The 11219-nt window shown below is 39.5% G+C and overlaps 1 protein-coding gene across 2 annotated transcripts in view; it reads left to right on the forward strand.

Annotated features, from left to right (window-relative positions):
• Positions 1 to 6: 6 nt before the first annotated feature.
• Positions 7 to 11219, forward strand: part of Slc35e3 (solute carrier family 35 member E3) — a 31500-nt gene continuing 20287 nt past the window's right edge. The window contains exons 1-3 of one of the 2 annotated variants that reach the window (XM_010644212.3): positions 7 to 467; positions 1287 to 1397; positions 5715 to 5873. In XM_010644212.3, the coding sequence (XP_010642514.1) occupies positions 66 to 467; positions 1287 to 1397; positions 5715 to 5873 (672 nt within the window). In that variant the 5' untranslated portion in view covers positions 7 to 65. The remainder of the gene's footprint in view (positions 468 to 1286; positions 1398 to 5714; positions 5874 to 11219) is intronic. The other variant, XM_033763771.1, reaches the window with a different exon arrangement.

Consider the following 11219-nt stretch of genomic DNA (forward strand, 5'->3'; position numbering starts at 1 on the left):
ATGCCTCGCCCTGGCAGCACGGTGAGGCGGGCGTGTGCAAGAGACGGCCGGGCGTGGAGGGAGTCATGGCATCGATGGCCGAGCGAATCCGGGGCCACGGGCGCATCGCCGCCGGGCTCCTGTTCAACCTGCTGGTGTCTATCTGCATCGTGTTCCTCAACAAATGGATCTATGTGCACCACGGCTTCCCCAACATGAGCCTGACCCTGGTACACTTCGTGGTCACCTGGCTGGGCTTGTACATCTGCCAGAAGCTGGACATCTTCGCCCCCAAAAGTCTGCCGCCCTCCAAGCTCCTCCTTCTGGCTCTCAGCTTCTGTGGCTTTGTGGTCTTCACCAACCTCTCTCTGCAGAACAACACCATCGGCACCTATCAGCTGGCCAAGGCCATGACCACACCGGTGATTATAGCCATCCAGACCTTGTGCTACCAGAAGAGCTTCTCCACCAGAATTCAGCTCACGCTGGTGAGTAGCTCCAGCTGCAGGAGGCACGAGCCTGACCCCTGGACTACATCCTCCCGGGAAGTTTGAATGCATATTGTTCTAACGTAGCACCACGGCCCCTCCCCTCATCCCGAATCCACAGATGAATCACGCGAACTTCAGGCTAATGGCAGGAGGCAGGAGAAAAATCCTCTGTTGGGCTTTTATCTCAGAAGGGTTTGCTCTTGTGGGTTTTAGCAATTATTATTTGATGGGCTTTCTAAATGCTGTGATTGGTAAGAAAGTGGTGCAACCCATTGTATCAAAGTAACTGCAAAACCTCAAAGTGAAAAGCAGCCCTCCTCCCTAGAGGAAGCACATCACGAATAATAAACGTGAAAAGATCTACCAAAGTCTCAGAATGTGCCTACCAACGTATTGAGGAGATGTCTGTATCTTTAAATAAAAGGAGAGTCACCGAGATAATTTTAGTACTTAGTAACTTGTCATATTTAAGATCTTAAAGTTTTTGTTACGTGTTTATGGGTATATTGTGTAAACACTAGTTTTGGGGTCCATTTACTTACCTGTGCATACAAGTAGTATTTTCTTGCTTAGTGCATCTACTCATTATTTTACCCCAAATTTAAAATAGAATCAAATGTGAGCATCAATATGGAACTACAATTCACAGGAGGTAGGATTAATAATGAGTTTCTCAAATGAAAAAAAAAATTAAAGGCTCATTGTTACCCAGTTAGGTGTGTTTATGATTAGGCTTATAAGACAAGAGTAAAAAGAATACAAAGTGCATGTTTGTTGAACGTAATCTGAAAAGAATTTACCTCTTTTTCTTTGCAGATCCCTATAACTTTAGGTGTAATCCTAAATTCTTATTACGATGTGAAGTTTAATTTCCTTGGAATGGTGTTTGCTGCTCTTGGTGTTTTAGTTACATCTCTTTATCAAGTGGTTGGTAATTTTCTTTTTCTTGATGTGCCTTTTTAGCAGATTTCATAAATTTTGAAGCTGTATCCCAAGGTTTAGAAAATGCAGTATAGAGACAATAGACTGTTGGGAAGAGAGCATAATGCATAAATTGTCTGACTCAAGGTGAAGAGAAGAAAAACAGAAACTTGGGTATATGATGCTCATCTAATACCTACTTGTTTGTAAGTGTATAATGTGCTTAACACACTGAGTTTGGGGTGAAGTTACATTATTTTCTGGAAACCATTACAAAATGAATAATAGTACTTTCTACTTTGTAAGCTCATTGGTTATATTCATCACTCTTTGATTTTGAAGTTGCTATGAAGAAGTGAATGCATTTATGGGAATTTGAACAGAAAAAAAAATTTCAAATTAATAGATTTTTTGCCCTAAGAAACATCCTGCAGTTATAATTTGTATATTGGTTTGTTTTTTGTTTTTTTGTTTTTTGTTTTTTTTTGGTACTGGTGATTGAACTTAGGACCTTGTACTTGTAAGGCAGGCACAGCATTACTGACCTAAATCCCTGGCCCTGTATATTGTTTTCTTAATAGTTTATATCAATGGAATATTTTATAACAATAATTAACTGGGTGTGGTGGTGCACCCCTGTAATCCCAGCACTAATAGGGCTGAGGCAGGAGGATCACCAATAAAGCAAGGCCACCCTCGTCGTCTACATAGTGAATCCCCGTCTCAAAAAAGCAAAAGAAAAAAAAAAAGAGTATTTCACTTTTTCAAGCACAACAGTGCCTTGTCTAATATAGCTGGCATTCATCAAAAAATTTTTTTCATGGGTTCACCTTACTTCATTACCATAAAATCCCAACAAATAATGTTTTTTTATTTCTTATGCAGTGGGGAATAAATAACTTGTTATATCGTACAGGGAAACAGTATTCTCTCTATACTGAAAACGTTGGTCTGGAAATTCTGGGTGTGCCTGTATGGGGAATCAAAGCCAAAATGTGTAACTACTTTTATACTGGATTAGTTTAACAGTGAGGCTAGACAGTAGGTACATCAGAAAGCGTTCTTGTTACAAATATCAGGAGTTCAGTTACCCAGCCCTAGCATCTTAAACTGTGGTTGTAATCATTTCTGCAGCATTGTTAAAAAAAAAGTAATACAGTCACAAATACATTTTTTATTCATAGAGCAATTTAAATAATATGAACACAATAGCATAAAGAGATGGAGCCTTCAGTCCAGTTACTTAGCGCTGTGCTATTCTGTCTTTTATTGCAGAGAATGACCTGAGAAGCTCAGTTTTGTGCTTAAAAAAATTATCTGGATGCACTTATAGTGAGTTTAGGTTTTGTTCTAGGTACTGTAAGTGAATGTTTTATTTATCATTTCTGTTAAATGCATTTTTTTGACCTAAGATGGGTTAAATTTTTACTAAAAGCAAGAATTTTTATTGTTTAATGTTAGTTTCTTCTATTCCTTATATATAATCTCTGTTCTTTTTTTTTTTCTTTCTGGTACCAGATATCACAGTCAGTACTTTGTACTTGCTAGGCAGGTGTGGCTCCACTGAGCTAAACCTCGGGCTCCATTCTGTCTTTTTTGATTCCAAGAATCAAACTCAGGACCTTGCACCTGCCAGGCAGGCACAGTGCCACTGAGCTAAATCCTCGGCCTCACAGTATTTACTGCGTGTGTCAATCTGATCATATTTGTTCACAGAAGTCTTAAAATTACTGTAGATTAAAAATCAAGGGAGGGATGGGGATTTAGCTCAGTGGTTCCGCTGCCTGCCTTGCAAGCTCAAGGACCCAAGTTCGATCCCCGGTACCAATAAATAAATAAATAAATAAATGAATGAATGAATGAATGAATGAATAAATAAAGGGATTCTTTATCCTTAAGATAGATTTTGAAATGAGATTGACCAAGGATTGATTATAGATTAACTAATAAACTATGGGCAGATTCTATTACCAGTGAACAGTAAAAGTACTCTAACAATAGCTAGATTCCCAAAAAATTCCTGTAAAAGTTGTATATGCCTGTTTTCTACTAGAGTAGTTTCTAAGTCATTTCTTCTGCTGGAGACACTAAAAGGAATTGAAAGAGGAATCATCAGCTGTTAGCTTTAGTTGCAAAAAAACAATTGACTTGTACGCTCAGCAGTCATCTTTTCTTCCTGATGCTCATCCTTGGGGATTCATTCATGAGAAGCAGCTGTATTCCAGCCTTATAGAAACATGTAGACAGCTGCTGGCCTCCAGGCGTGAGAAGTCCTGAGGGACCCCAATGGATAGATACCAGTTCTGTATCGGGGTTGAGGAGGTAAGATTTGGGGAAAGTTAACACTTTAAGTTGAAGGATGAACAGGAGTTTGCTCAGCCATGGAATGCAGCGGGTCTGTCCTTGCACTCTGAAAGTACTGAGCATTTGAGAAGAACTGGGTTACTTTAGTGAGGCTAGACCTAGGTGCATTGCAGAGATGGAGCTGAGGTGTGGTAGAGACGGGCTACCTGAGTCTGCTGTCAGAGGAAGTGTGTTTATTCTGCAGACCCCAGAGCAGAAGCTTACGTAGAGGAGTGCTTTGATCATTCCTGTGTTGAAGGAGCATGACTGCGGAGCCCTGAAGGGTCCGTAAGAGGGGGAAAAAAGGTGACTGAGCAGTTGAGAACCTGTCCGTGCTTCAGTAGGAATGAAGGCAGAAGCCTGGGCTAGGGCATTAGTGTGCACCTGGGAAGATGAGAGCCACTCAGGAGGACTTTTCTGAGGAAGAATCTGTAGCACAGGTAGAATGTGAGAGTGAGGAAAGTGAGGAGTGGGACTCCTCAGGGAAGTCATAGCAGGAAGGGTTGGAGTGACACAGGAGAGCTCACTGAAACAGGTTCCTGCAGGCTAAGTGAAGATGGCCAGGAAGCTGAGAGGTTAAAGATACTCAGGAAGCGTGGGAGTGTAGTTCAGTGGTAGTGTGTGTGTCTAGCACCCATGAGGCTCTGAGTTCCGTCCCAAGCATAGCAGAAAGTCTCACAGAGAGGACGTCAGAGCCATAGATGTCAGCAGGTAGGAAAAGAGATGATCAGTCAGTAGGCCCTGTGGATGTGGCTGTGGGAGGTGATGGTGCCCTTTAGAAGAGCATTAGAGGGATGGCAGACTAAAGTTACAGTGCACAGCAGTGCAGAAAGCAAGGCCCACCGTTCCATGGACTTTTGTGGCAGGGGTGGAGGCTCCAGCTGCCCAGTGAGGCTGGAAGAGAAAAGGAGAGGTGGACATGCACTCTCTGCACCCATCTGATTTTTGTTTTGTTTTGTTTTTTGGTACTGGGGAACCCAACTCTTGACTTTGAGCTTGCAAGACAGGCGGCAGAACCACTGAGCTAAATCCCCGGCCTGCGCCCATCTGTTTTTGCTGATGTCCTGGACTCAGGAGAGGGCTGCAGAAGAATCAGTTCTTTGTCCTTTGTATTCACAGAGGACTTATTTAAAGCTGGCAGGAATTTGGTTCAGACTTCCTACTCTTCTGATTTGTCTTGGTGAATTTCTGGACTCAGAGTTTATGTAACAGGACACCTAGACCTACAAGAAAAAGGGTTATGTAGAAGTTATTCATAAGAGTGGCTGTTCTTGCCAGCTCTGAAAGCCTCCTTTTCAGTCATTTTTGAGAACTGATGGGATTTGAGGTTTTGAAGTGTTGCTTCCACTGAATGACGCAGTGTTTTAGGGTTTGTGATTTTCCGATGTACCTAGGTATGTTGATACTGGTTGGGGAATAGTACTCAGAGAAACCATCCATAGAGAGGAAAATTTCTTCTACCTTTGATTTAAGTTTTCTATCGGGACTAAAAAGACCACACCAATACAGGCAGCTACCTGGACAAAACCAAGGTCAATCTGTTAGTCTGTAATCTACCCTATTACCCAGTCTTCCTTTTTTCTTTTTTGACCAATTTTAGAAAGACTGTAGTTAGAGTCTTTCTTGTCACCTAAATTTCCATTCCTGCCTTAATTTGCCAGGATCTCTAATGTGTATGGGCCTCTATATGTGTTTACTTTCCCCTGTTTAATAGGATCAGGTAGGGAAGATTTTTTCTCCCTTCATCAGGATTGAGAAGAATATGTTACCAGAAATTGAATTTATAAGGCTCCTCTTATCCAAAGTGTTTAAAAGAGAATTGGTATATCTGACTGATCTTTGAAATCTTATAGAATAATTAGGCATTTCTTTTTCCCTAGGGCCTGTACCCTACATATCCATCTGTGTGGCTTTAGTTGTATCTTTGATTAAGTGATGCTTTTCTTTTGTGTCTGACTTATTTTGTCTCCTAATTTTCAGTGGGTAGGTGCTAAACAGCATGAGCTGCAAGTAAACTCCATGCAGTTGCTGTACTACCAGGCTCCAATGTCATCTGCCATGTTGCTGGTCACTGTGCCCTTCTTTGAGCCAGTGTTTGGAGAGGGAGGAATATTTGGGCCCTGGCCAGTTTCTGCTGTGGTAAGTTCTAATTATTTTGGTGCTTAAGAACAGAGTAATAATAACCCTTCCAATATTAATATCATTTTTACTTTTTAGAGCATACTATCTCAGTTCTCACATTTAATCTTCTTAATCTCCCTTTATGGAAGACAGGGTAAGGATTATTTTTCAGATGCAGAAATGGAGGCACAGAGAGACAAAGGGACTTGCCCAGGGTCTGATTGCTGGTTAGTAGCCAAACCAGGATCTTCTGATGCCTGGGTACTATTCTGACCATATCATTCTGTAGCCCACAAGTAATTATAATGTTTAACTTTAATTTTTTATAATGAAAATGCAGATTTATTTGTTTTGTTTTATTATAAATAATGAATACTCATTGTATAGATTTTGAAAATACATAAAAATATAAAGAAAGTGGTCCCAGCACTCGGGAGGCTGAGGCAGGAGGATTGCTGTGAGTTCAAGACCAGCCTGGGCTCCATAGTGAGTTCCAGGTCAGTCTCAACTACATAGTGAGACCCTGTCTCAAAAACTCAAGAAAAGCAAACAAAAAAAGAAGCCGGGGAGTGGTGGCTTACACCTGTAATCCCAGCACTCTGGAGGCTGAGGCGGGAGGATCGCTGTGAGTTCAAGACCAGCCTGGGCTACATAGTGAGTTCCAGGTCAGTCTGAACTACATAGTGAGACCCTATCTCAAAAACAACAACAACAAAAAAAAAAACAAAGAAAGTGGAAGCCCCTTGGAGTCCCTAAGTTGCTTTACCATTTTGGTGACAGATCTATTATATATGCATAGATATGCATGTATATGTGTATAATTTTATGTAATGTCATTTTTAAAAAGTACATGTTTGCAGTACATAAAGATTCCATTTATTGTGAGGAATGCGTACATTCACACTTCTGAATGCTTTTTTTTTTCCATCCCCTCCACCTTCTACTTTCATTAAAAAAATTTTTTTGCCAACATCAGGTTCATTTATTTTTTCCTTACTTTTAGAGCCGGGCATAGTCTTGCATGCTTATAACTTCAGCACTTGGAAGACTGAGGCAGGAGGATTGCTGTTAGCCTGAGGCTAACCTGGGCTACATAGTGGGTTGAAGGCCAGACTGAATTACAAAGTGAGACTGTCACAAAAACAAACAAAGTACACCTTTGTATACCTTTGTCATGGTGGATTACAGTAACTTTTTTCTCTCTTTTTCCTATTGTCTGTCTTTTATTTTGTACTTTATATATTTGATTTCTTTTATAAGAGAAACCATACAATATTTAAGATGTATTTCTGATTTACTTCACTTAACCTTATGGTCTCAAAGTATACCTATTTTCCTATAAATGACTCAAGTTTATCCTTCTTTTTTTTTTGAGACTCACTTTGTAGTTGAGACTGACCTGGAACACACTATGTAGCCCAGGCTGGTCTCGAACTCACAGTGATCCTCCTGCCTCAGCCTCCCAAGTGCTGGGATTACAGGTGTGCGCCGCCACGACCGGTTTAAATTTATCCTTCTTGATGACAAACTAGTATGTCATTGTATATAAATAATGCATTTTTAAAAAATCCATTCTTTTTATCTTTGTAAAAATATGGGGGATTGAACTCAGGACCTTGTACTTGCCAGACAGGCGCAGCATCACTGAGCTAAATCCCTGGCCCTCCATTCTTTTGTTGATGAATGTATAGGCTTCTTTCAAGATTTAGTTACTATGAATTGTGCTACTATAACTATGGGTATGCATGTATCACTGTGGTGTGATGTCTTTAACTCTTTTGGGAAGCTACCTAGAAGAGGAATAGCTGGGTCAAATGAAATTTCTTTGTTTTTTTGAGGAATCTCTATATTGTTATATCAGTTTACACTCCTACCAACCTGAAGTTCCTTTTTCCATCACAGCCTGTCCAACACACTTGTTATTGTTTGATTTCTTGATAATAGCCATTCTTTCTGGAGTGAGATGGAACCTCAGTATTGTTTTAATTTGCATTTCTCAAATGGCCCTCAGTGTTGAACATTTTTACATGTTTTGTTACATATGTATTTCTTCATCTGAGAAGTATCATTTCTCATGCCCAGCTTTTTTGGGGGGGCAGGTACCAGGGATTGAACTCAGTACCTTGTGCTTGCGAGACAGGCAATGGAACCACTAAGCTAAATCCCTAGCCCACTGATGCCCATTTTTTACTAGCTTTTTAAATTTGAGAGATCTAATTTTTTTGAGTTCTTTATATATTATACATATTAGTCCTTTGAGGAGTAGCTGGCAAAATTTTTTTCCCATGTTGTGGATTGTCTCTTCACTCTGTTAGTGGTTTGTTTACTATGTAGAAGTTTTTTAATTTGATATGATTATTTGTTGATTTTTGGTATTATTTCTTGTGCAGCTGGGGTTCTGTTCTGTTCAGAAAATCTTTTCCTACACCTATGTCTTCAAGAGTTTCACCTATTTTGTCTTCCGGTAGATTGAGTGTCTTTTTTTGTAGATATGGATCTAGGTTCAATCTTCTGCATGGGAATAACCAGTTTTCCTAGCATCATTTGTTAAAGAGGCTGTCTTTACTAAGGCAAAAGGATTTGCCCCCTTGGTCAAAGATAAGATACCTGAGGGTGCCTGAAGTTTGTTCTGAATTCTCTATTGTGTTCCATCAATCCACAACTCTTTTTTGTTTTTGTTGTTTTTTAAAATTTTGTTTTGTTTCTTGCCAATACCATGCTGTTTTTCACACTGTAGCTTTGTAGTATAACTAGAGGTCTGGGAATGTGATGCCCCTGTCTTGCCCTTGTTGCTATTCTAGGTTTCTTCTTGTTCTGCATGAACTTCAGGATGGCTTTCTCTAGTTCTGTGAGGAATTCTATTAGTATTTTTATTGGAACTGTGTTAAATCTGTATAACAGTTTTAGAAGTATGGCCATTTAGACTACAGTAGACCCTTGACCTAGAAACTCAATTCGTTCATGAGGGCTTGTTGTAACTCAAGTTGGTCAGTTGAAGGCTCAGCATTCTCTCTCTTTATACAGGCAAATCTCATTGTCCTTAGACATTGACCCAAGATCTCTCAATTAACCCCACACTGCAAAGGATGTTGTAATGTTCCTTCCAGAATTCTTTAAGGGTTAAATCTGTATCTGAGACCCATCTGGAAGCACAAGCAGCTGGCATTCAGGTTATAACACAAGACTGGTGGTAAGTTAAAACTAAAACTGTTTTAACCCAAGTTGTTCATATGTCAGGCCAGTTGTAACTCCAGGGTCCACTATATATAGTTTCTGCCTATCAAGGAACCGGGGATATCATTCCATTTTCTTTCTTTTGGGGGGTTTTTGTTTTGGTTTTTTGAGATAGGGCCTCACTGTGTAGTTAAGGCTGACCTGGAACTCACTATGTAGCCCTGGCTGGTCTTGAACTCACAGTGATCCTCCTGCCTCAGCCTCCCAAGTGCTGGGATTACAGGCATGCACCACCATGCCTGGACTATCATTCCATTTTCTGATGTCCTTTCCAATTTCCTCTTGCAGAGTACTGTAGCTTTTAATTCCTTGGTTAGGTTGATTTCTAAGTATTTAATTTTTCTTGATGGTATTTTAAAAGGTATTGTTTCCCTAATTGGTGTACAGGAATACAGATTCATTTGTTTATTTATTTATTGGTACTGGGAATTGAACTTGGGACCTTGCACTTGCAAGGCAGGTGGTGAAACCGTTGAGCTAAATCCCCAGCCCTAGGAATACAGATTTTGAGCATTGACTTTGTATCCTGCTATGCTACTGAACTTCGTTATTAATTCAAAGAATCTTGGGCTGGGGATTTAGCTCAGTGGTTCTGCCACCTGCCTCGCAAGCATAAGGACCGGAGTTCAATCTCTGGTACCAAAAAAAAAAAAAATTTAAGGAATCTTTTCACAGAGTTTTTGGGGTCTTCTATGTAGAGGATCATGTCATCAGCAAATAATGATAATTTTTTTGGGGGGGTACCGGGGATCAAACTTAGGACCTTGCACTTGTGAGGCAAGCGGTAGAACCACTGAGGTAAATCCCTGGCCCCCAAATAACAATAAGTTATTTGTTCTTTTGCTGTTGATACTCTTTTATTTCTTTCTCTTGTCTTAACTGCTCTAGCTAGTGTTTTGAGAATTGTATTGAACAGGAGTGGTGAGAGCAGACATCCTTGTCTTGTTCCTGATTTTAGAGGGAACACTTTCAACCTCTTTCCATTTAGTATGATGTTGGTTCTTGGTTTGTCATAAACAGCTTTTGTCAGATTGAGATAAAACCTTCTTATATATGTTTTCTTCAGGGTTTTAAATCATGAATGGATGTTGGATTTTGTCAAATGTTTTTTCTGCATCTGATCTTGTGATTTTTGCCCTTGCTTTCGTGTTTATTTGCTTATTATATTTATTGGTTTTTGTGTGTTGAACCATCCTGCATCCCTGGAATAAATCCTGCTTAATCATGTTGTGTGATCTTTTTGATGATTTGCTCTATTCTGTTTTCCAGTATCTTATCTTATTGAAGACTTTTGTATCTATGTTCATTAGAGAGATTGGCCTGTTAGTACTGATTTTTAGTTGAGAATAGAGTTTGCAGAGTGTTATATTAGATCTTCTCTAAGTTCTTCTAGAACTTGGCAGTGAATCCACAGGGACCTGGGCTTTTCTTAGTTGGATTTTTGTTATTTCTTCAATTTCATTATATTGATACTGGATTATTTGGGATTTTTATATCATCTTGGTTCAGCTTTGGTAGTTCATATATATCTAGAAATCTATCCATTTCTTCTGAATCTTCAAATTTTGTTAGGGTACAGGTTCTCAAAGTAATTACCAATGATCTGGATTTGAGCTGAATCCGTTGCAGTTTTGCCTTTTTCAATCCTAATTGCATATATTTGGGTCTTTTCTTTCCTTCATTTGGTAAGATTGGCTAAGGGTTTGTCTATTTTGTTTATCTTTCAAAGAACCAACTCTTTTTTTTTTCTTTTTATTGAGGTTATTGGTACAATCTAGGTATACAATACAATTACATTCATCATTGGGATTCTGTACCTTTACATAATAGGTCTTGATTCTCATTTTTCCCCTTGTCCCTGCCCTCCCTTCACCCCCCCTCCCCTCCCCATTTACAAACACTTTATTTCCATTTTTTCAGTTTCTCATACTTTTTTCCTCTCCCTTATTACCTTTCCCCCACCCTTCCCACTTTCCTTTACCTTTAGCCCTTTACTTCCTATTTCACATTATTAATTATCTCATTAGGATCCTGTGTACTATTATAGTTTTTCACACCAAAGAAACTATTCGGTATTTCAGTTAAAGAAATCTCTGTATGAACATTAAAAATAGGGAATCCTAAAATAAA

The sequence above is a fragment of the Fukomys damarensis genome, unplaced genomic scaffold (assembly GCF_012274545.1).
Source record: "Fukomys damarensis isolate Sample0158 unplaced genomic scaffold, DMR_v1.0_HiC HiC_scaffold_15, whole genome shotgun sequence".
Taxonomy (NCBI): Eukaryota; Metazoa; Chordata; class Mammalia; order Rodentia; family Bathyergidae; genus Fukomys; species Fukomys damarensis.